The sequence below is a fragment of the Typopeltis vanoorti genome, chromosome 7 (genome assembly GCF_054136105.1).
Source record: "Typopeltis vanoorti isolate ZY-2024b chromosome 7, IOZ_Tvanoo_1.0, whole genome shotgun sequence".
Taxonomy (NCBI): Eukaryota; Metazoa; Arthropoda; class Arachnida; order Uropygi; family Thelyphonidae; genus Typopeltis; species Typopeltis vanoorti.
The window spans coordinates 153,756,387-153,780,592 of record NC_143555.1 but is presented as its reverse complement, the minus strand read 5'-3'; the positions used below and the strand labels follow the sequence as shown (position 1 = coordinate 153,780,592).

The 24,206-nt window shown below is 38.0% G+C and overlaps 1 protein-coding gene across 2 annotated transcripts in view; it reads left to right on the top strand.

The window, feature by feature from the left end:
- LOC150105224 (uncharacterized) overlaps positions 1-24,206 on the top strand; it is a 378,667-nt gene that overhangs the window by 200,584 nt on the left and 153,877 nt on the right. For both annotated transcript variants that reach the window (XR_016548564.1, XM_090395544.1), the window contains exons 9-10: positions 3,209-3,254; positions 24,011-24,075. Coding sequence is in view for 1 of the 2 variants with exons in the window: in XM_090395544.1 (XP_090251670.1) it covers positions 3,209-3,254; positions 24,011-24,075 (111 nt within the window). In the remaining variant the exon portion in view is untranslated. The remainder of the gene's footprint in view (positions 1-3,208; positions 3,255-24,010; positions 24,076-24,206) is intronic.

Genomic DNA, 24,206 nt, shown 5'->3' with positions numbered 1-24,206 from the left:
CGGCCTCACAACCATCTTATAGAGCTTTCCTTTCCTCTTCCAACTCACTCTCTTGTCGCACAGGACCCCGCTCATATTCCTCCAATTCATCCAACCGCATGTTATTCGGTGCTGTATTTCCTCATCCAGGTCACCATTCCTCTCGACAACTGACCCAAGGTACTTGAATTTCTTCCCTGAAATTAGCCTTTCACCCTGGAGTCGTATGACGATATCCTCGTCACTCTAATCAATCAGAGTCAATTTCTCTCTTATTCCATATAAATTTATTCAGTTGACTTCCTACCATACCAGCTTTGTTGATTCTGTTATCTATTTCCATATTTCATTTACCATCATCACTAAAAATCGTGCCTAAGTAGCTGAAATGTTTTACTTGTTCTGTAGGTTCTCCAGTCATGATGCAGCTGATGTTTTCAATGCTTCTGCCTATTTTCATTATCTTTGTCTTGTTATTGCTGACCTTCATACCATATCTATCACAACAGTTATTCAATTTAGTCAGGGAATCTTGCAGGCTTGTAGTGGATTTATTTAGAAGTATAACATCATCTGCATAAAGCAAGGAGCTGACATTAACATCTCCAATTTTGATGTCAGGTTTAATACCACTTTCCTTCATAATGTATATCCTTGTCTGACACCAGATTCAACATTAAACCATCTCCCTGTACTTCCTTCAATTATAACTGCTGACTTATAACTCAAACAAAGACTAACTATTGCTTGATATAATGATCCACTGACACCATACAACTGTAGCATTTTGAATAGCTTCTAACTTAGCACCTTGTCATCTGCTTTTTCCAGATCTACAAAACTTAAATACTGATCTTTGTTATATTCCCATTACTTTTCAACTATTTGTTGCAAAGTGAATATCTGATCCTGACAGCCTCTGTTTGGCCTGAAACCAGGTTATTCCTCACCAAGCTTCTCTTCCACAATCCTACTCAACCATTTCTCAAGTATACTGGTATAAATCTTACCAGGAACACTCAGTAGGGATATACCTCTGTAATTCTCACAATCAGTTTTATTTCCCTTTTTATATATGGGTACTATGAGAGCTCTACTCCAATCATCTGGAATTTGTCCTTTATCCTGGCCCTCTAAACTATGCAGTGTAACCACTGTAAAACTTTATACCTCCATACTTGAGCATTTCTGGTCTGATATCATCTACTCCCACTGCCTTTCCGCATTTCAGACTTTTGATGGCTTTTTCTACTTCAAGCATGGTTATGTATTCCTGATTGCATGCCTGGTCAGTGTTTTTTTATCACTGGGCTGTCATCACTGCTAGTTTCATTTAGCAATTTTTCGAAGTAATTACTCCATACTTCAAGGATATCTTTCTCTCCAATTTTGAAATCACCTTTGTCAACCCTAATTCCTTTTACAGCACTCTTTCTTCCATTTCTGAGCTTCTTCAACCTCCAGAATATCTTGCCACCTTCTTGATATTTATTTTTTCTGTTCTTACCAAAGTCTTTCCAGGAGTTTTGTTTATCTAGTTTTACACAGTGTTTAGCTTTCTTACATTTGTCTCTGTATTCTCTAAGAGCACAAGCTGCCTTATTTGCCAGGAACTTTTGATATACTTTCTTCTTTTCCTTCCCTGCCTCTTTAACTTCGTGTGTCCACCGTGGAGTTCTGATTTTTCTATCTTTGCAGACAACCTCACCACATGTCTCTCTGGCAGAATCAAACAATGTTTTCTTCAGAGCTTGTCATTGAATCTCCACGGTTTGATTCCTGTTCTCAAACTCTTTCATTTTTTTCTTGAATAATGTTTGTATATTTTAGTCTACAGTTCACATCTGAGAGATGCTCAACTTTTATTCGTTTTAAAACTCTCTTACATATTCTTCATTTTCAATATGAAATTCAATTTTATCCTGCTTAAGACTAAATGGTGATCACTTCCAATTTTAAAACCTCTGTACACTCTGGTGTATTGCACCAGAGAGAAAACATCACCATCAACAATAACATAGTCAATGAGACTTTTTCCGATTCCTTGCCTCTTCTCTCCATGTGAATTTGTGCACATTTTTATGTTGGAAGATGGTGTTAGTAATAACCAGTCCATGTCCTGAGCAGAAATCCAACAAGTGTTTGCCATTATTATTAGCTTTGTTCTTTTTTCCAAATTTTCCCAAAATATTTTTGTATGTCTGACAATCATTATCCTACTCTGCTATTTAGATTCCCAACAAGGACCAACTTTTCCTTTTTCATTGTGTCAGTTGCTTTTTCTAAAGCCTCAAAAAATTCCTCCACTTCTACTTTCTGTGGATATCTTAATTGTGCCTATGGATTATGGGGACCATAGGCACAATTAAGTCTCATTGTCAAGTTCCCCATTCTGATATTTGCCCACATCACTCTACTTGAAATTGCCTGCCATTCAAGAAAATTAGCCTCGTATTTAGTGTTGAATACTATGGCTACTCCTTCTTTTCCTTGATTGTCATTGCCTGAATATAACATTTTGTATTTACTGCTCAGTAAGAGCTCACCAGTTTTGGTCTTTTTTGTTTCAGTCACCCCCTATTTTGTCGATCTGGTACTTATCTAATTCCTCAGCTAGCTCCATTTCTTTGCCATTCAAGCTTCGTATGTTGATAGTACCGATCTTCAATTCTGGTGATATTGAGTTGGGGTGTGTTTCAGGATTTGTTCCAGTAGCTGGCTTTTCGCTGTTCGCTCTGGTTTCCTGGCGATAACAAGAGGGGCCTTGTTTAACCGGGCGACGCCCCAGCCTGCATGAAATTCTGTCATGTTGTGCCATCATTTAATATTGGGTTTAAGCCAATAAGAATACAATTTGGTCAGCTAAATCCAAATTGCCAGCCCATCCTCGTTCATTCAGTATCCAGATAGATACCTAACAGGGTGCACCACGAGTAGGTGAGGATTGGACATTAGGTCAGAAGCCCTGATTGGTTCTCTGCATTCCTTTAGAGGCTATGTGGAGGTCTCCTCTTAGTTATACAGCTTTGACCCTTACGCACCCCACTGAAATATATGTAACAAGTAAATAGATTGTTATTGATATTTTCATAGAATACTAATATTTTTTATCAGATTATTTAGCTGATATCTGGGGATGGGGGAGAGATGTGACATGAGTGTTTTGATTTTAACACATGTAATTCATATTCACTAATTTCTTTCATTTTTTCTTGCTTAATTCTCATAGATTATTGAAGTTGTTAGAAGAAATAATGACAGAAAAAGAAAATAAGGTATTTAAGAAGCATATAAAATTTTTTCTAAGAGTTTGATGCATGTATAATTGTTTTTTTCCCCCATTATTATAGTTTTCTGGAAATGCTTTTCATGTGATATTGATTACATAAGTAATTAAACCAAAAACTTTGTTTCCTTTTAAGGAAAATGTGCACTGTCAAACAAATTGAGAGTTCAGAAATAAACATGGAAAAATAGTATGACCTGCCAATTTTGACAAAAATTAAAACCAAGTTTTTGTTATTATGTCATAATTTTTTACAACACTCAAAAAGAATTAAAATAGAATTTAATACTTCCTATATTTCGTCCTAGTCACTAGGACATCTACGGGGATTACAAAAACAGTTAATGTAACATACACACAAATAATAAACAATACTGAGCCCAACCACGTGGGTGACACTAAAGTCCTATCTAGTTGCAGTGCCCTCTAAGGGCAGTAGTAGGTGGCCTGGAATGTAAGGTGGGACCTCTGGTGATGAGTGTTTCCCAAATCTTCGGAATCTTAATACAACTGTATTTATTCAGATTTGGTTGGGTTTTGAGAGCTGCTGCTGCTTCCAAGAAAAGTCTTTCTCTTTCTTGAATTTGCTGTGGTGGAGCATGGTGGTTTTCTTCCAAGATACCCTGTGGGTGGTATCCAAAACATGGTCAGCCAAGCCTGAATGGCCATAGTTGTGTTTGCAGATGTAAGACTTGTGTTCCTCTAAGCGGATGGATGCTGATCTGCCTGTCTGTCCAAAGTATGCCAGCTTGCAGGAACAGAGTACTTTGTAAACTCCAGGCAGAGAGAGAGAGAGGATGGAGCTGATCTTTCGTAGAACGGATAAGGGTAGCAAGTTTGCGGTAGGGCTTATATGCTGTGTGTGTAGGTTGTACTTTTTTAGTATCTTGGCTATTTTTTCGGATGTGCCACGGATGTAGGGTATGGTGATGGCATTTTTAAATTCTTGTTGACGAGAAGGACGGGGAATGGGGGAAGAGTTGATTATTTTTTTGATACTGTGATCACTGTAGCCATTGGAGAGGAAAGTGTTATGTACGTGGTTAAGCTCAGTAGTGAGGGCGGTTCCACTGGAACAAAGATTGTGGGCTCTCTTGGTAAGAGTTTCAATAATGCCAAATTGTTGAGAGGGATGGTGGTGGGAGAGTTTGTGAATGTATCTGCCTGTGTGAGTGGGTTTTCTGCATACAGTGAAGGCAAGTGTATCATTAGGCAGGCGTGTGACTAAGGTGTCTAGGAAGGGTAAGCAATTGTTCTTTTCCTTTTCCATAGTAAACTGGATTCTTGGATGTAGGCTATTGAGATGACTGAGGAAGGAGTCTAACGTGTCTGGGCCATGAGACCAAATAGAGAACACATCATCTACATATCTTAGCCAGATAGAAGGTTTGAGTGGGGCTGAGTCTATGGCTCGTTTTTCGAAATCTTCCATATAGAAATTGGCAGGGGGGGGGTGAGAGGGGGAAACCCATGGCGGTTCCCTCTATCTGCTTGTAGATTTTGTTCTTCCAAGAGAAATACCCAGAGTTAATGGCAAAGGAAAAGAGATCTAAGATGTCGGGGGGAAAAACGTTTTCTAAGAGAGATAAGGTGTCAGTTAAGGGAATATTGGTAAACAAAGAGGAGATATCAAAGCTTACCAATATGTCTGTCTTATTCAAGGTTAAATTTTCTGTCAGGGGTTTAAAGTGGGTAGAGTTTTTATAAAGGACGTGGACCTTCCGGTGAGGGGAATCAGAGAGTTCACCAGCTGTTTAGACAGTCTATAGCAAGGTGCATTGGTGGTATCTACTATAGGCCTAAGTGGGGAATTGGGTTTGTGGATTTTTGGTAAACCGTAAATTCGGGGGTGAATGGGAGCGGAAAGGTTTAAGTTTTTTCATGACATCAGGGGGCCAGGAAGATACTTTTTTAAGTAACATTTTTAATTTCTTAACTTGTATTTTTGTGGGGTTGTGTTCTAGCGGGATGTAAGTAGCGCGATCGCTGAGTATAATGTTCATTTTACGATTGTATTGACTGGTGTTAAGAACGACTATGGCATTACCCTTATCCGCTCTAGTGATGACGATACTTTTTTCTTTCCGTAGTTTCAGGAGAGCAGTGCATTGGGCATAAGATAAATTACTTTTTGGCGGCGATACATGAGCGAGGATGTTAGCTACGTCAAGTCGGATGTTGTTGGCTATCTCCAACAGTAAGCAACTGATTCCCCGTTCGATGTTAACCATTACGTCAAGCACCGGCACTTCTTTCGGAGCGATGGCAAAATTACGGCCGAGGCAAAGGGCGCTGATGGCATCGTCATTGAGTTTTTTGGAAGAGCGGTTTATTACTGTATGGAGCGGTTGAATTTGTGGTCGTGGTTTGTCTTTAACCAGGTTGTTATATTTCTTAACGTGTTTATTTTTTATTTTTTGAAATTCTCTCTGTGCGGAATTTTCCGAAATACTGGAGAGAATCGACCAAAGTTCAGGGTTAAGAACAGTGCAGAGCTCTGAATATAAGGAGCCAATGGTGGCGTTCGTCACTGAGAGTGTAGCACGAGTAGAGGCGATTTGCTCGCGTAGTAATGCCAGGCTGGCCTTGTTATATATACGAAGCGGTTTTTTGGAATGGAAATTTATCTTCATTTTAACGCAGTTCGGTATCACTCTTGTATCCCGACATCGTTTTAAGAAGGCCACCCTATTTAGTTGCCTAGATAGTCGTAGTTTTGACTTACCAAACACCGCCATTGGCTCCTTATATTCAGAGCTCTCCACCGTTCTTAACCCTGAACTTTGGTCGATTCTCTCCGGTATTTCGGAAACTTCCGCACAGAGAGAATTTCAAAAAATAAAAAATAAACACGTCAAGAAATATAACAACCTGGTTAAAGACAAACCACAAATTCATCCGCTCCATACAGTAATAAACCTCTCTTCCAAAAGACTCAATGACAATGCCGTCAGTGCCCTTTGCCTCGGCCGTAATTTTGCCATCGCTCCGAAAGAAGTGCCGGTGCTTGATGTAATGGTTAACATCGAACGGGGGATCGGTTGCTTACCGTTGGAGATAGCCAACAACATCCGACTTGACGTAGCTAACATCCTCGCTCATTCATCGCCGCCAAAAAGTAATTTATCTTATGCCCAACGCACTGTTCTCCTGAAACTACGGAAAGAAAAAAGTATCGTCATCACTAGAGCGGATAAGGGTGATGCCACAGTCGTTCTTAACACCAGTGAATACAATCGTAAAATGAACATTATACTCTGCGATCGCGCTACTTACATCCCACTAGAACACGACCCCACAAAAACACAAGTTAAGAAATTAAAAATGTTACTTAAAAAAGTATCTTTCTGGTCCCCTGACGTCACGAAAAAACTTAAACCTTTCTGCTCCCGTCCCCCCTGAATTTACGGTTTACAAAAAATCCACAAACCCAATTCCCCACTCAGGCCTATAGTAGATACCACCAATGCACCTTGCTATAGACTATCTAAACAGTTGGCCAACTCTCTGATCCCCCTCACCGGAAGGTCCACATCCTTTATAAAAACTCTACCCACTTTAAACCCCTCACAGAAAATTTAACCTTGAATAAGACAGACATATTGGTAAGCTTTGATATCTCCTCTTTGTTTACCAATATTCCCTTAACTGACACCTTATCTCTCTTAGAAAACGTTTTCCCCCGCGACATCTTAGATCTCTTTTCCTTTGCCATTAACTCTGGGTATTTCTCTTGGAAGAACAAAATCTACAAGCAGATAGAGGGAACCGCCATGGGTTCCCCCCTCTCACCCCCCCCCCCCTTGCCAATTTCTATATGGAAGATTTCGAAAAACGAGCCATAGACTCAGCCCCACTCAAACCTTCTATCTGGCTAAGATATGTAGATGATGTGTTCTCTATTTGGTCTCATGGCCCAGACACGTTAGACTCCTTCCTCAGTCATCTCAATAGCCTACATCCAAGAATCCAGTTTACTATGGAAAAGGAAAAGAACAATTGCTTACCCTTCCTAGACACCTTAGTCACACGCCTGCCTAATGATACACTTGCCTTCACTGTATGCAGAAAACCCACTCACACAGGCAGATACATTCACAAACTCTCCCACCACCATCCCTCTCAACAATTTGGCATTATTGAAACTCTTACCAAGAGAGCCCACAATCTTTGTTCCAGTGGAACCGCCCTCACTACTGAGCTTAACCAGTACACAACACTTTCCTCTCCAATGGCTACAGTGATCACAGTATCAAAAAAATAATCAACTCCTCCGCCATTCCCCATCCTTCTTATCAACAAGAATTTAAAAATGCCATCACCATACCCTACATCCGTGGCACATCCGAAAAAATAGCCAAGATACTAAAAAAGTACAACCTACACACAGCATATAAGCCCCACTGCAAACTTGCTACCCTTATCCGTTCTACGAAAGATCAGCTCCCTCCTCTCTCTCTGCCTGGGTTTACAAAGTACCCTGTTCCTGCAAGCTGGCATACTTTGGACAGACAGGCAGATCAGCATCCATCCGCTTAGAGGAACACAAGTCTTACATCTGCAAACACAACTATGGCCATTCAGGCTTGGCTGACCATGTTTTGGATACCACCCACAGGGTATCTTGGAAGAAAACCACCATGCTCCACCACAGCAAATTCAAGAAAGAGAGACTTTTCTTGGAAGCAGCAGCAGCTCTCAAAACCCAACCAAATCTGAATAAATACGGTTGTATTAAGATTCCGAAGATTTGGGAAACACTCATCACCAGAGGTGGCACCTTACATTCCAGGCCACCTACTACTGCCCTTAGAGGGTGCTCCAACTAGATAGGAGTTTAGTGTCACCCACGTGGTTGGGCTCAGTATTGTTTATTATTTGTGTGTATGTTACATTAACTGTTTTTGTAATCCCCGTAGATGTCCTAGTGACTAGGACAAAATATAGGAAGTATTAAATTCTATTTTAATTCTTTTTGAGTGTTGTAAAAAATCCATTAAGCCTCCAGATGTCCTCACAGCACTTAAGCCTCTATACACGTATGTCATAATTTATTTGAATGCAAATATAAATATACAGTGAATGCTTTATATGTGTGTGTGTGGTGAGAGAGAGATATCTAATGATTGTGAGATTTTTAGTGTCCATTAATGTGGAATCTTAGGTATGCACGCGCGCGTGCACACACACACACACAGATTCCACATTAATGGACAGTAAAAATCTCACATAATCATTTTACTTATTATGTTCATATTTTACAGTATTATTTGTCATGAAAGCAAGGATCTGAAGTGTGTCTCAGGTCGCGAGATTGACATAGTGGACGAAAGTCAGAATGCAATAGAAAATTGTGATGTAATGCCAGATAGCATAGAGAGTGAGTTTAAAAGTGATACAATTGATGGTAAAAGTAAAAGTGCAGAGCGAGAGAATGGTTTGACTGATAAAAAAAAAAAATGAAGAGTTAGCTGCAATGAGGGAGATAGTGCAGTTGTGCGGAGTGAGATATAGGGTGAAGCGGCAGCTGGAGCGATTACAAAAATGTCTACCAAGTGGATCAGCTAACAAAAAGAAGCAAATGCATGATAAGATAAATGAGAGCATGATCGGGAGTGAAAGAAAAATTAAGAAGCGAGTATGATATGATGATTCAGTAGTAAAAGGTATGATAGATGAGAGTTTGATAAAATCGTGCTTTCTGGGTGTGAAAATTTATAATGTAAATGAGGCTATTAGAGCACTGAAGCATAAGGTGAAAGAAATGATAGTAGTGGCCGGAACAAATTATTTAAAAGGTGAAAAATTTGCTCTGAGAGAGGACTCGAAAGAATTACTAGCAGTAGCACAAGGAAAGAGAAAAGAGTTATGACAGAGTATGGTTGAGGAGGAGGAGTGGTGTGGAGAGAGTTTGACTGGCAAAAGGACTTATACAAGAAGGATGGTTTTCATCTAAATGGATTTGGTGTTCAGAGACTGGAAAAATTGTTGCTGAATGAAGTGAAAGTGGATGTGCAGTATCAGGGAAACTAGAGCTTTTAGGGAGGATGGGGATGCTGTTAAATGGACATGCAGACATCAATGAGGCAATTGAGTCTAAGAATGTGTATAATATGCATGAGTTAGGATGAAGGATAACAAACAAAATGGGATAGTTAGTATAAGGTCAAAATAGGGGTGGGTCTAGCGCACTTCTGTACTTTATGTACACTAATGCCAGGAGTATTCAGAATAAGGAGGAGGAATTTTTGGCCTTGGTTAGTTCTTCCTGGCCACAGGTTATTGGCATAGTGAGACATGGCTAACAGAAGATGATATAGTTAGTGGGATAGAATGTGAGGTGTATGAGAGGTATAGTGAGACATGGCTAACAGAAGATGATATAGTTAGTGGGATAGAATGTAAGATGTATGAGACATATAGTGTGTTCAGGAAAGACAGAGAGAAAAGAATGGGGGGAGGAGTGTTATTGATGATAGCTGATGAAGTGTAGCCAAAGAGAATAGAAGTTCAACTTCAGGATAGTGAAAACAGTGGAGAGATATCATTTGAGGCTATCTGGTGTGAGATTGAGGTCAGCAGAATAAAATTTACAGTTTAGTGCTGCTATAGACCAGGCGATTGAATAGATGATGGAGACAGTATACATAGACAATTAGACTCAATGAGTGGAAGACAGGTAATTATTATGGGGGATTTCAACTATGGTAACATTGATTGGAGGGAGGAGAGGACAAATGGGAGGAGGGAAATGAATTTTATGCAGTTACTAAGGGATAACTACCTGAGACAGCATGTAATGGAATATACTAGGGGTTCAAGAGTGCTTGACCTAGTAATTGCATCTGAGAAATTGACTATTATGAATATGACCATATTGCCACCAATTGGTGAGAGTGATCATAAGGTCTTGACCTGGGATGTGGCTAAATGTATGGAATTTTCAATTAAGAGAGGGTATATATGGAATTACGGGGCTGGTAAGTATGACAGGCTTAGGAGATTGCTTGGATCGGTGCCATGGCCTGTTAAACTGCAAGCGCTGGATGTTGATTGATAGTACATGGGAAGTGATTAAGGAGCATTTGAGGGAGGTAATGGCTAACTGCATGCCTAGAGTCCGGAGAGTAAATCAAGTGGGAGTTATATGGATGAATAACACCATTAAGCTTGAGCTTCAAAAAAAGAAACAATTTTGGATGAAATTTAAGGAGAAAGGTGACCTGCAGGCACACTAACAGTACAAAGCACAGGCCAGAAGGGTAACTAGTGTGGGAAGAAAAGCAAAAGCAGATTATGAAAGGAAATTAGCAATGCAAGCTAAAGTGGAATCCCAAACAGTTCTTTAGATATGCTGCAAGTAAAAGAAAAAATGTATATAGGCAGAATGATTCTAAGGAATGCCGATGGCGAGGAGGTAACTGAATCAGCTGAAATAGTAGAATTACTAAGCAAATGCTCTGCAAGAGTATATCATCCAGGCTGTGATATTGCAGGAATGAGAGACTGAATGGCTGGTACAGGAATTGAAGTGAATGAAATGGAGGTGAATAGTGAATAGTATATTACAGAACCTTAATGTAAATACTTCTGTGGGATTTGGATAGTATACCAGCTTGAGTCTTATGTGAAGCGGCAAAGGAATTGTCAGTTTCCTTGACCATATTGTTTAATTTAAGTCTCAGCTCTGGGTTAGTCCCGAGGGGGTGGAAAGAGGGGGGATAGTTCCATTGCATAAAGGAGGTTCCAAGACTGCTGTTGCAAATTACCGATTGATCAGCATATCAGGAATCGTTGTCAAGGTTTTGGAGATATTAATCAAGAGCAAAATATAGGAATGGATAGATGAAAATGGGATACTGTATGGACAACAGCATGGTTTTGTGCAGGGTAGATCATGCCTCAGTAACTTGTTCACGTTTTATAATACAGTGACGGCTGAACTGCATAAGGGTAATGGATTTACAGTGATACTTCTGGACTTTGCTAAGGCCTTTGACAGGATAGATACCACATGTTATTCTAATCAGTAAACTGCAGCACTTGGGGATGGATATAGGGTTGGTGAGATGGATAGGAGGGTGGTTGATGGAGAGTTATCAGAGAGTAGTTTATTCAGGAGTGGAGTCCAAAAGAAGGCCTGTTACTAGTGGTGTGCTGCAGGGTTCTGTTCTTGGACCACTGCTATTTAATTTGTTCATTAATGCTATAGGAAAGGATCAGAGAGGACCTGTTCATTTATTTGCTGATGATGCAAAGTTGAGTAGAGCAATAGTGAATGCACATGATGTCAAAATTTTGCAGGATGATTTGGATAGATTGGCAGCCTGGGCTAATGAGAATGGATGTCAGTTTAATGTAGCAAAGTGTAAGGTTATGCATTATGGGGTGAAAAAATTAGCAGCAGTATAGCACATTGGTGGAACTGTATTCCAGCAGGTTGACAAAGCCAGAGATTTAGGTGTGTTGGTGGATAGGGAGTTGAAGTTTAGGGGGCACATCGCAAAAGTGGCTAAATCTGCTCATCAGATCACTTGGTTACTGAAGAATACTTTGACAAGCAGAGATAAGCAAGTTATTGTTCCTCTGTATCGAGCCTTGATAAGACACCATCTTGACTACTGTGCCGAGATCTGGGTTCCTGGGTTTCTTCTTGATGGGGAGGAGGTTGAGAGGATCCGGAGACGAGTGACCAAGATGATAGTTGGTCTATGGAATGAACCTTACGAGAACTGGTTGAAGATCTGTGGGTTACAGAAATCGGTTGATTGGTGGAAAAGGGGTGATATGATTGAGACATTCAAATTACTGAAGGGTTTTTACAAGATTAATTCAGTGGAAATTTTTCAGAACAGGTCTGGTGATGGGAAAACTAGGGGTCATCCATGAAAACTGAGCAAGAATGTAGTTAGCAAGGGCATTAGAACTAGGATTTTTACTTGGAGAGTGATGAATATGTGGAATGGAATAAGTTGCCAGAGTTTGTTGTGGGTGCCATGACTGTAAATGAATTCAAAGCAAAGTATGATTGATACTGTGTGAATGCAGAATAGTTGTTCTTGATATGATGTTTAGGGCCTCCCTCGATGAGTCTAAGGACTCCTTGGAGTTGCCCGTAATAATAATAATATATATACTGAGTGAAAATTTCATTAATGAGGAATCCATTTTTGTTATATGATAAAGTAATTTCTAAAAATGTGTGCGTGTTCGCATTTATTAATGCAGTTGTATATGCTAGTATTATCAGTACCACCATATGGGAAAGCCTAATAGCATAATAAAGGAGACTTAAATGTAATTTTAGGTAGTAAATTTTACTTACCATATTGTAATTCTTTTAGGTAGTTACATGAAAATAACGCTGCATGTATATTATTGTATGTTGTTCATAGTGGTGTTCTCATGCCACATGCTATTACAATGCACAAACACTGTGGTAATGGCAGCCACCATGTTATCTCTAGAGTTTTGCTTGTTACCAAAATCAATCTCATTAACAGGCATGTGTATTAGTTGTTTTTAAAATAGCTGTCACTAGGTAACAATGCTAGCAAACAAGAAAGGAGCCGAAAAGCGTAATGAACTACCAAGTTAACTTCTCTGATCTCGAAAAAGTTTTTATATTCACCTTTAACTACTCTCAAGAAGGAACTATGAAGTTAATAATTGAAGGAATACATCAATCCTTTGTATATGAGAAGCAAGTGGTATATATTTCAACGAGCAATATGAAATCTGGAGTAAGGTTCCTTTTATTGCAAGTGCAGTTGGAACTGCTCAGTTAAATGTATTCCTGTTGTCTGAGCAATTATACTTCATGCCTCTTTCAACAAAAATGGAAGAAAGATGTGTTTAAGGAAACTTGTTTACTGAAAGAAGAAGACATATGTGAGTATATTAGTTAAGTGAGCAAGTCTTTTAACTTTTATTATTATTATTATTGTTATTATCCGAGACCTCCAGGGAGTCAAGGACTCATCGAGGGAGGCTGTAAATTACCCAACCCAGCTATCATACCTTCCCTTAAATTCATTTACACTAGATGCACTCACTACCCTTAAGGGCAAATTATTCCACTCACTGTTGTCTGGGAGAAAAATCTAGCTCTTACCCCTTTCTTGACTGAGAACAACCTTAACTTCCATGGATGCCCCCCCGTGTTCTCTCCCTGCCTTCCATATAATGAAAAATTTCATCATTTGAAATGCTGTAACACCCATTCAAAAGTTTATAGACCTCTTTTCATATCACCTTTCATTCTCCTGTTAACCAAAGTCTACAATCCACATACTCGCAATCTATCCTCATAATCTAAATCCCATTAATCCGGATATAATCTTTGTAACTCTTCTTTGCACCCTTTCCACAGCTTCTTTATCCCCGGGAGACCAAATCTGCACTCAGTAATCCAGGTGTGGTTTTATCGAAGCCTTATAAAGAGGCAAAATTACTTCCTTATCCTTCATTTTCGTTTGCCCAGATTTTCAGTCTATTCAAATAGTTTTGCAAGTGCTGAATATCATCCCTAATTGCCCTGCCTATCTTTGTATCAAAAACAATTGCAAATCTGATGATAGACCCTGCTTGATGTCATTAATGTATAGATTGAACAATAATGGCCCAAGGACTGAACCTTGAGGTACACCACTGGTTACCTTAAATCTGGCAGATTCACACCCACCGTATATCACTTTTTGATATGTCTTTCAACCATCCCCTGATCAAGTCAATAGATAATGTTCCAATCCCATATTCTCCAGTTTACACAACATCCTATCGGTATCCTATCAAATGCCTTAGAAAAAATCCAACATTATCATAGTGCATCCATTCCCTTTATCCAACTCGCTGTAATATTGTTATAAAATATGAGCAAATTGCTAAAACATGACCTTCCTTTGGTAAACCCATGCTATTCCCTGCAGAGTATAGAATGCTTGTCTACCCATTTCTGTATGCGAGTTCTTACCAACTTCTCTAAAATCTTCACTACCACACCAGACATACTAACAGGTTGGTAGTTAGACACATCAGTTTTTTCACCACCCTTGTGCAATGGAATTATCATACATTCCTTCCATTCCTGTGGTATCATTCCTGAACTGAGACTCAAGTTATACAAATGTGTGAAAGGCCTAGCCAATTCATCTGAACATTCCTTTAGCAAATGGACCGATATTCCATCTGTCCTTATTGACAAATTCTTATCCAGGTTATGTAAGAGCTCTTTAAGCTCATTTTCATGAACCTCTAACTCTTCATCCAACATAGCACTGTGCGCCATGCTGCAAACACCTAGTTGATATATCTTAGCACGACTCAAGTGAGTAAATATTACTCACTTGAGTAATATTTACTCACTTGAGTAAATATTACTTAATTTCATTAGTATTGGTATGCTGTCCAAACCTGTCGGGATTAGTCACTATCAAAATTTACTGTTCAAAAACGTTTGCCATTTCATTTGTTAGTTTGTTTTATACATTTAAAATCTAAAAGCAATTTGTGAATAATTTTGTGAACTTATTAAGTTACAGTGCTTTTTTTAAAATTCAGCTGAATGTTTATGGCAGATAACATGCTTTCCTAATTATTTTTAGATTTAAGATGGTTGTAATTGAAACTAAAAATAGAAAACCAGTTCTGTTTTACCTATTAGTAAAGATTTGTTGTTTTTAGTGTAGAATGCATTTTCTCTTCTTTTTCTACTGGTTATTAATCCAAAATGAAGAGTTGCAAATTTGAATATTCATGTTGTTTTTAATCTATGTGTTGAGCTCAATTTACTGTTTATCAGTATAGTGAACTATGCTTTATGATCTTCACATTCATGAGCAGTTGAAAACCCACAGTACATGGGTGGGCAAAATGAATATTAAATAGTCTGGATGCTCTGATCCAGACTGAGCAGTTGAAAACCCACACTACATAGGTGGGCAAAATGAATATTAAATAGTCTGGATGTTCTGATCTAGAGACTGGACTGCAGTTTAGTAAACTGAGATATTTAACTTTTCTATATTAGTAACAGGGATGCTTAAGGGCCAAAGCTATATAACTGAGAGGAGACCTCCACATAGCCTTTAAAGGAATGCAGAGAACCGACCAGGGCTTCTGACCTAATGTCCAATCCTCACCTTCTCGTGGTGCACCCTGTTGGGTATCTACCTGGATACTGAATGAATGAAGATGGGCTGGCAATTTGGGATTTAGCAGACCAAATTTTATTCTTATTGGCTTAAACCAATATACAAAATGATGGTACAACATGACAAAATTTTATGCTGGCTTGGGCATCACCCGGTTAAACAAGGCCATCATTGTTTTCGCCAGGGAACCAGGGCAAACAGCGAAAAGTCAGCTACTGGAACAAATCTGAAAACACACCCCAACTCAACATCACCAGAGTTCAAGATTGGTACTATCAGCATAAGGAGCCTGAATGGCAAAGAAATGGAGCTAGCTGAGGAATTAGATAAGTACCAGATCGACATAATAGGGGTGACTGAAACAAAAAACACCAAAACTGGTGAGATCTTTCTGAGCAATAAATACAAAATGTTATATTCGGGCAATGACAATCAAGGAAAAGAAGGAGTAGCCATAGTATTCAACACAAAATACGAGGCTAATCTTCTTGAATGGCAGTCAGTCTCAAGTAGAGTAATGTGGGCAAATATGAGAATGGGGAACTGGACAATGAGACTTATTTGTGCCTATGGTCCCACAGAAGGTTCTACTAAGGTAGAAGTGGAGGAATTTTTTGAGGCTTTAGAAAAAGCAACTGACACAATGAAAAAGGAAAGTTTGGTCCTTATTGGGGATCTAAATAGCAGAGTAGGAAATGATTGTGAGACATACACAAATATTTTTGGAAAATTTGGAGAAAAGAGCAAAGCTAATAATAATGGCAAATACCTGTTGGATTTCTGCTCGGGACATGGATTGGTTATTACTAACACCGTGTTCCAACATAAAAATGTGCACAAATTCACATGGAGCGAAGAGACAAGGAATAAGAAAAGTTTCATTGACTATGTCATTGTGATAGTGATGTTTTCCTACTGGTGCAGGACACCAGTGTACAGAGGATTTGAAATTGAAAGTGATCGCCATTTAGTCTTGAGCAGGATAAAATTGAATTTCATATTGAAAAGAATAACATGTTAGAAAGTTTTAAAGCGAATAAAAGTTGAGCAGCTCTCAGATGTGAACTGTAGACTAAAATACACAAAGATTATTGAAGAAAAAATGAAAGAGTTTGAGAACAGCAACCAAACATTAGAGATTCAGTGGCAAGCCTTGAAGAAAACCCTGATTGATTCAGCCAGAGAGGCATGTGGTGAGGTTATCTAGAAGGACCGAAAAATCAGAACTCCATGATGGACACAGGACGTTAAAGAGGCAGTGAATGAAAAGAAGAAAGCATACCAAAAGTTCCTGCCAAATTAGTATGCTTCTGCTCTGAGAGAATACAGAGACAAATGTAAGGAAGCTAAACACTGTGTAAAATTAGCTAAACAAAAGTCATGGGAGGACATTGGCAAGAACATAGAAAATAAATATCTGAAGGTGGTAAGATATTCTGGAGGTTGTTGAAGAAGCTTAGAAATGGAGGAAAGAGTGCTGTGAAAGGAGTTAGAGATGATAAAGGTGACATGAAAACAGGAGAAAAAGATATCCTTGAAGTATGGGGTAATTACTTCGAAAAATTGCTAAATGAAACAAGCAGTGATAGCACAGTGGTAAAAGACAGTCAACATGCATGCAGTCAGAAATACATATCCATACTTCAAGTAGAAAAAGCCATCAAAGACTTGAAATGTGGAAAGGCAGCAGGAGCAGATGATATTCGACCAGAATTACTGAAGTATGGTGGTATAAAAGTCTTACAGTGGCTGCACTGCATAGTTCAGAAAGCCTGGGCAGAGGGATGAATTCCCGATGATTGGAGTAAAGCTCTCATAGTACCCATATATAAAAAGGGAAATAAAACTGAATGTGAGAATTACAGAGCTATTTCCTTACTGAGTGTTCCTTCCAAGATTTATGCAAGTATACTTGAGAAACGGTTGAGAAGAATTGTGGAAGAAAAGTTTGATGAACAACAAGCTGGATTCGGGCCAAATAGAGGCTGTCAGGATCAGATCTTCAATTTACGACAAATAGTTGAGAAAGCATGGGAATATAACAAAGATCTGTATTTAAGTTTTGTTGATCTGGAAAAGGCATATGACAAGGTGCTGAGAGAGAAGCTATTCAATACGCTACAGTTATATGGTGTCAATGGGGCATTATATCAAGCAATACTTAGTCTGTATTTGAGTTGTAAGTCAGCAGTTAGAATTGAAGGAAGTACAGGAATATGGTTTAATGTTATATCTGGTGTGAGACAAGGATGTACATTATCCCCTCTGTTATTAATTATCTATATGGATCATATTATGAAGGAAAGTTGTATTAAACATGATATCAAAATTGGAGATGTTAATATCAGCTCTTTTCTTTATGCAGACAATGTTATACTTTTAAATATAACATTGTCTGCATAAAGCTACAAGTCTGCAAGATTCACTGACTAAATTAAATAACTGTTGTAATAGATATGGTATGAAGGTGAGCAATAAAATGACAAAGACAATGAAAATAGGCAGAATCATTGAAAATGTCAACTGCATTGTGTGCGGAGAACCTGTGGAACAAGTAAAACATTTTTGTTACTTAGGGACGATTTTTAGTGATGATGGTAAATTAAATATGGAAATAGACAATAGAATCAACAAAGCTGGTATGGTAGGAAGTCAATTGAATAAATTCATATGGAATAAGAGAGAAATTAGTCGGAACACTATATTAGCTGTATACAAGACAGTGTTCAAACCAGTTTTAACTTGTGGATCTGAGAACTGGGTCAGAAGTAAAACACTCGACCAAAGACTAGAGACTGCAGATATGAGAGTCCTGAGAAAGATTAGAGGCGTGAGCAGATGGCATCAATGGCAATATCATATTAAAAATGAGGATATTAGGAAAGAACTTGACATTGTCAGCATCCAGGAAAGCGTTAGCAGGGCTAATCTAAGGCAGTATGGTCACTTGAACAGAATGGGCGAGGAAAGAATATCAAAACAAGTGTTCTCTGCCAGGTTGGCAAGAAAACGACCCAGAGGAAGACCAAGATATAGTTGGGTTGATACTGTACAAAGTGCCTTAGACGATAGAAATATAGGATCTGATAATGTTGAAGTCTTGACAGGTAAATGACTGATTTGGAGGAAAATTGTAGATAGGAAGTTAGTAATGATGTAAATTTTTCATGAAGTACTATCATATCCTGTACACCCCTTGAGGGTACATGGCAGGAATTTGATGATGATGATGTGTGTGTGCATAGGGGCACAGTGAGTCTTTACGGGCACTCTCACCTCTTCCCAACTTTAGCAAAGGTCAGTCATTAGCCACTTCACTACAATAAGCTCCTGTGCATAGGTGCACAGGTGGGATGTCAATTCCCCACGTTAAAGTCAGCTTGAAGGCCCAATCCTTCTCGGATCTGCAACAGGGCCAGGTTCCCTGTTAGGAGTAGGAGGGAATCTAGTTCCTAGTTTTAAGCTAGTTTAAGTTAGAATTAAGCTTGTCTGTAAGTTAGAGTAAGAAGGGAACAAATAGTCATATGCTTGGTCGAATGTATAAAATATTGGAATTGGGCAAATTTTGGACCAAATCCATAGCCAGCACTTTACATTGCGTTCGTGACAGCATGAAAATCTGGTAATAATCTAAATAATATAGGCATTGATATTGCACTGGCGAGTATGGTCATGCTGTGGTAACTGCATGAACTGAACAACTTTAGGTTCATGTACCACAGGACATTAACGACTGAACGTCTTTAGGTTCTTAATGCTAGACAGGAGCTCATTGCCAAGAGAGTCTAACCTGATGTTAAAGATGACCAAGAGAGTCTAACCTGATATTAAAGATGACAGGTTAGTTTTACCCTACTGATGACTAGTTGTTGCGATAGTAATCCTGCTCGGTATGAGAGGAACCGCAGGTGGGGACACTTGGTCGAGTGACCAGTCGTGCGAAGCTACCATCCGTGGAATTATGACTGAACGCCTCTAAGGTCAGATTCCCATCTAGCCACTGCAACGATACCGTTCGTGCCTCGCACATTAAAAGGCAGTGCTAGCCAGAGTTGCTTTCGTACTGTTATGGTGTGATCGCTCTGGCGATGAGGCCACTAGAATGAAAGCATCAAGGCAGACGTTGAGACTATGTGGCAGCTGCTTCCTACTCTGCACCATTCGGGCACCAAATCGTCCGTAGACAACCTAGGTACTGGTCTGGGTGTCCTGCTTAGATGAGCAGCCACCATACTGCAATCTATTGAGACGCATCCTCTGAGATTTATAATTCACTTTGTAACCCAGTGAAAAAACTTTATACAAACTAAACAACTAAATCTGCCAGCTACTACCTTCTTCTAAATACAAATTCTCCCCATTGTTACCGCCGGGTATATATCAACATATATGTTCATATAATTACTTATATTTTGATCAAACAGGTAGATAGTTTAAAAATCATGTTTCTGAACATCTGATTCATATTCATCATATTAAATCTTATAAATCTGATTGGCTCAACATGAAATTGACATGAGCTACAAAATTTTTTGAAACCAGTACTATACAGTAGTATTTATAAATATAATTGTTTATTCAAGTGCTAAAGCCCTAGTACATTGATGAATCCTAAATCATAATGACTGATTTTCAGTTCCCATAGTTTTGGGAGTTGCTATCCTTAACTGTATAAAATATATAAACATACATACATACATATGATTTTTAAAATGGTTCCAATAGTGTTTATCCTAGCATTTTCATGACTGCACATGTCAGAAAAAGGTTTCCATTGTTATTGCATACATTTCATTATGTGTATATATATTGAAATATTTATTATCAGTCTTATCTCCATACTGAAGATGTTTTTTTCTGAGGCACAAAACAAAAATATTTTTAAGTGTATTAATTAATATGTAATGTCATTTAATGCGTAAGTACCACATATTTTGTGCAGCAACATACTTAACACCTTTTTTGATGGTTATTATAAGTTTCGAAACTGTAATACATCTTCATTAAATTTTTTGTACATATACATACTGCATTTTACTAAAATAATTTTGTTACTTATTTAGAACATTGCTGTTAAGAATTTGGCATTCTATTATATTAATAAAACAAGTAACTTCCTATACAGTCTGTGACTCACTTAGTATAAATGTTGTCCATGGAATCTAATGTAATGAATAAACATTCATTGCACAGTGCAATAAAAGCACATATATCTGTAAGCTACTTGTTTATAGCTATTTCATTTTTTTAATGTCATCCGTTTCCCATGGTATGAGTTACTGAATGGAAAAGATGCTTAAATATAGCAGAATGAGTTTGAAGAACAAATAGGGCATGAGTGAAATGGATGTGTAAGTTTATCAATCAAGAAATCCATAAGAACATTACGTGGAAGAAATATCTTGAGAATAAGAGTGAGAGAAGTTCTGAAATATATAAAGTACAGGCCAAAAAAGTTATAAGCATTGCACAAAAAAGTCAAATTAGATTATGAAAAGAAATTAGTTGTGCAGGCTGGAGGTAATCTAAAAGAATTTTATTATTATGCTGCATGTAAAAGTGAATAATACACTCTCTATCCAAAAAGAAACCCCGAACTTTTCGAAAATAAGGAAACTAGTGGCGTCACCTGTTGTATCCTTTTGTTGTCGAAAGCGGCAACCTTCATCATTGTCGTGTCAACTGTTTATGACATTTGTTTCATTAGAGCCGAGTTATAGTGCCAAGAGTAGCAGTGTGTTTTGACAAACGGTCGGTCGTCACGATATTCATGCCGTACATGATGAATTCTCTCTGTTAATTGCTTCAAGACTTCAAGATAAAACTCATCATTGACCATTTAGCCAAGCGGAACAAATTCTTTGTGGATAATGCCCTTGAAATCATAGAAACAAATCAGCATTGTCTTTACTCTTTTGACTTTTCCAAGTGACTTTTTTTTCGGATATCCATCTTCTGGTGGTCTCCACTCAGCACTCTGGTGCTTTGTTTTGGACTCATACTCAAACACCACGTTTCATCACCAGTAACGATCGTTTCAAGGATGTTTGAGTCCTAAGAGCGGTTTCAATGAGGTCCTTGCAGTGTTCAATTCGATACATTTTTTGGTCATCGATCAACTTGTGGGGAATAAATTGCAACTTCAATTTATGAAGGCCCAAACTCTTGGTCAAAATGTTGTGCACAGTTGATTTTGGAATCCCCAATTCATCTTCAATCAATCTCACGGATTGATTGAAGATGAATTGGGTTTCGGGTTTTCTTTGATGAAATCACGCACTTTTTGGATGCTAACTTCACTCGCTCCGGGTTTGGACGGCCCAGCTTTTCATCATCCTCAAGTGTCGCACGACTACTTTAAACCACTCATAAAATTGAGAATGGGATAAGCATTCATCACCGTATGCTTTTTGAAGCATTTGATGCGTTTCGGTAAAACGTTTACCAAGTTTAACACAAAAGTCAATCATGGCTCTCTGTTTGAAACTCATTTTCCGACCGTTCGTCAAAACACAATGTCACTCTTGGCACTATAACTCGACTTCTAGTGAAACAAATGTCATAAACAGTTGACACAAAACTAATGAAGGTTGCTGCTTTCGACAACAAAAAAAGATACAACAGGTGGTGCCACTAGTTGCTTCTATTTTCGAAAATTTCGGTTTCTTTTTGGACAGAGGGTGTAACTTTGCTAAATGCAGATGGTATAACATTAATACCATCTGCATTTATGCCCTTATGTCAGAAGCTGAAGAGATTGCTCAGATAATGAGTGCTCATTTTTTGCTAAGATTACATTGATGAAGAGCGGAGGTGCATGAGGATGAGGTTGAAGAGTTGTTGCATAACCTGGATAACAATTCGGCAATATGAGCAGATGAGATATCAACACTTATACTAAAGGAATGTTCAAATGAATTGGCTAGGTCCTTGACATGTTTGAATAACTTGAGCACTACTCAGAAAAGCTCCCACAGAAATGGAAAGAATGTGTGATAGTTTTGTTGTACAAAAGGTGATGCAGAAACCAGTGTGTCTAACTACTAATCTATCATTATCTCTAGAGTGGTGGAAAGGATTTTAGATTTACAAATTTTTGAAATACAACTCAGAGGATAATTTTGATGTTGAAATGAACATTGATGTGCAAGGATAAGGAAGTTATTTTGTCTCTTTACCAGGCCCTGTATATGTTGACAGGCAAACTATACTCTCTGCAAGAAACAGCATGAGTTTATTAAAGGGAGGTCATGTTTTAGCCATTTGTTCATATTTTATTACAATGTTACAGTTGAGTTCAATAAAAAGAATGAATACATACACTATAAAACTGTGAGAATTTGCTTAGACATTTGATAGAATACACATGAAAAGCCATTGCATATAATGGAGAAACGGGATTGGAATATAAACTCTTGACTTGGAACAGTGAATGGTTGATGTACAGATATCAGAAAGTGATATATACGCTAGGTGTGAATCTACTGGATTTAAGGTGACTAATGGTGTATCCCAGGGATCAGTTCTAGGATCATTGTAGTTCAATCTTTACATTGATGATATTCAGAAGGATCTGACATAAGATATTGAATTGTTTGCTGATGATGCAAAGATAGGCAGGGCAATCTGGGATTCTACTGATATCCTGCACTTACAAAATGATTTGAATTAAGCTGCAACAATGGGCAAATGATAATAGTTGTCTAATATATAATAGTAAGCATGAATATGATAATAGTAAGCATAAAGCTATGCACTTTGGCATGATGAGATTTCCAATGACATATATTGGCAGGATTATGCTACAAAAAGGTAATGAAGCTAGGAATGTTGTTATGATGGATAGGAAATTGAAGTTCAAAGTTACATAGCAAAAATTGCAAATACAATTCAGAGGATCATTGTGATGCTGAAACGAACATTGGTGTATAAGGATAAGGAGGTTATTTTACCTCTTTACAAGGCCTTGATATGACCCCAAGTAGACTACTATGTGCAGATTTGGTTTGCTGGGTTTGAAGGGGATAAAAATAAAGGTAGGAAAGAAAAAATAAAAATTGGAAAGGTTATAAAGAAGAGTTATAAAGATTATATTGGTATTATGGAATGTAGATTGTGAGCATTGACTGCAGATGCTGATAAACAGGAGAAAGAATGGTAATGTTGATAGAGGTATACAAATTTCTGAATGGGTGTTATGAAATTTTTCATTATGTGGAAGGTGACAAAGAACACAGCATCCATGAAAGTTAGTTTGTGGATGGTTGAGAAAGGAGTAAGATTATCTCACAGAGCAGTGAGTTAGTTTAAGAAATGGTATGACATCTGGTGTGATCTACAGCCTTCCTCAATGAGGGCTTGACTTCCTGGAGATCTCAGGTAATAATAATAATAATTCTAGGAATTAAAACAATTCTAAGTAGGCTTATCTTAGAATTGTTCCAATTGTTAATCTGCTTATCAAAAATTATTGGGTACAGATGTCACTGATGATCTGAATTTCAATTTATGGTAGATTATGGTGGTAAATTTATATATTATATCTTTACACCAATAATTATTTCCATTATGTTTATTATTTATTTTTTAACAGACTTTGATTTTTGCTGAAACAAAAAGGAAGGTGGAAGATCTTGCAAGACAGATGAGAAAAGATGGGTATGTTTTTCTTAATTGAAAAATTGACATTTTAAACCTATAGTTTCAAATAATTTATTGATTACTTCACCATTAGAATCTATTAGTATTATTGATGGAATATTTATGTGTATCATATCAATGAAAGACTT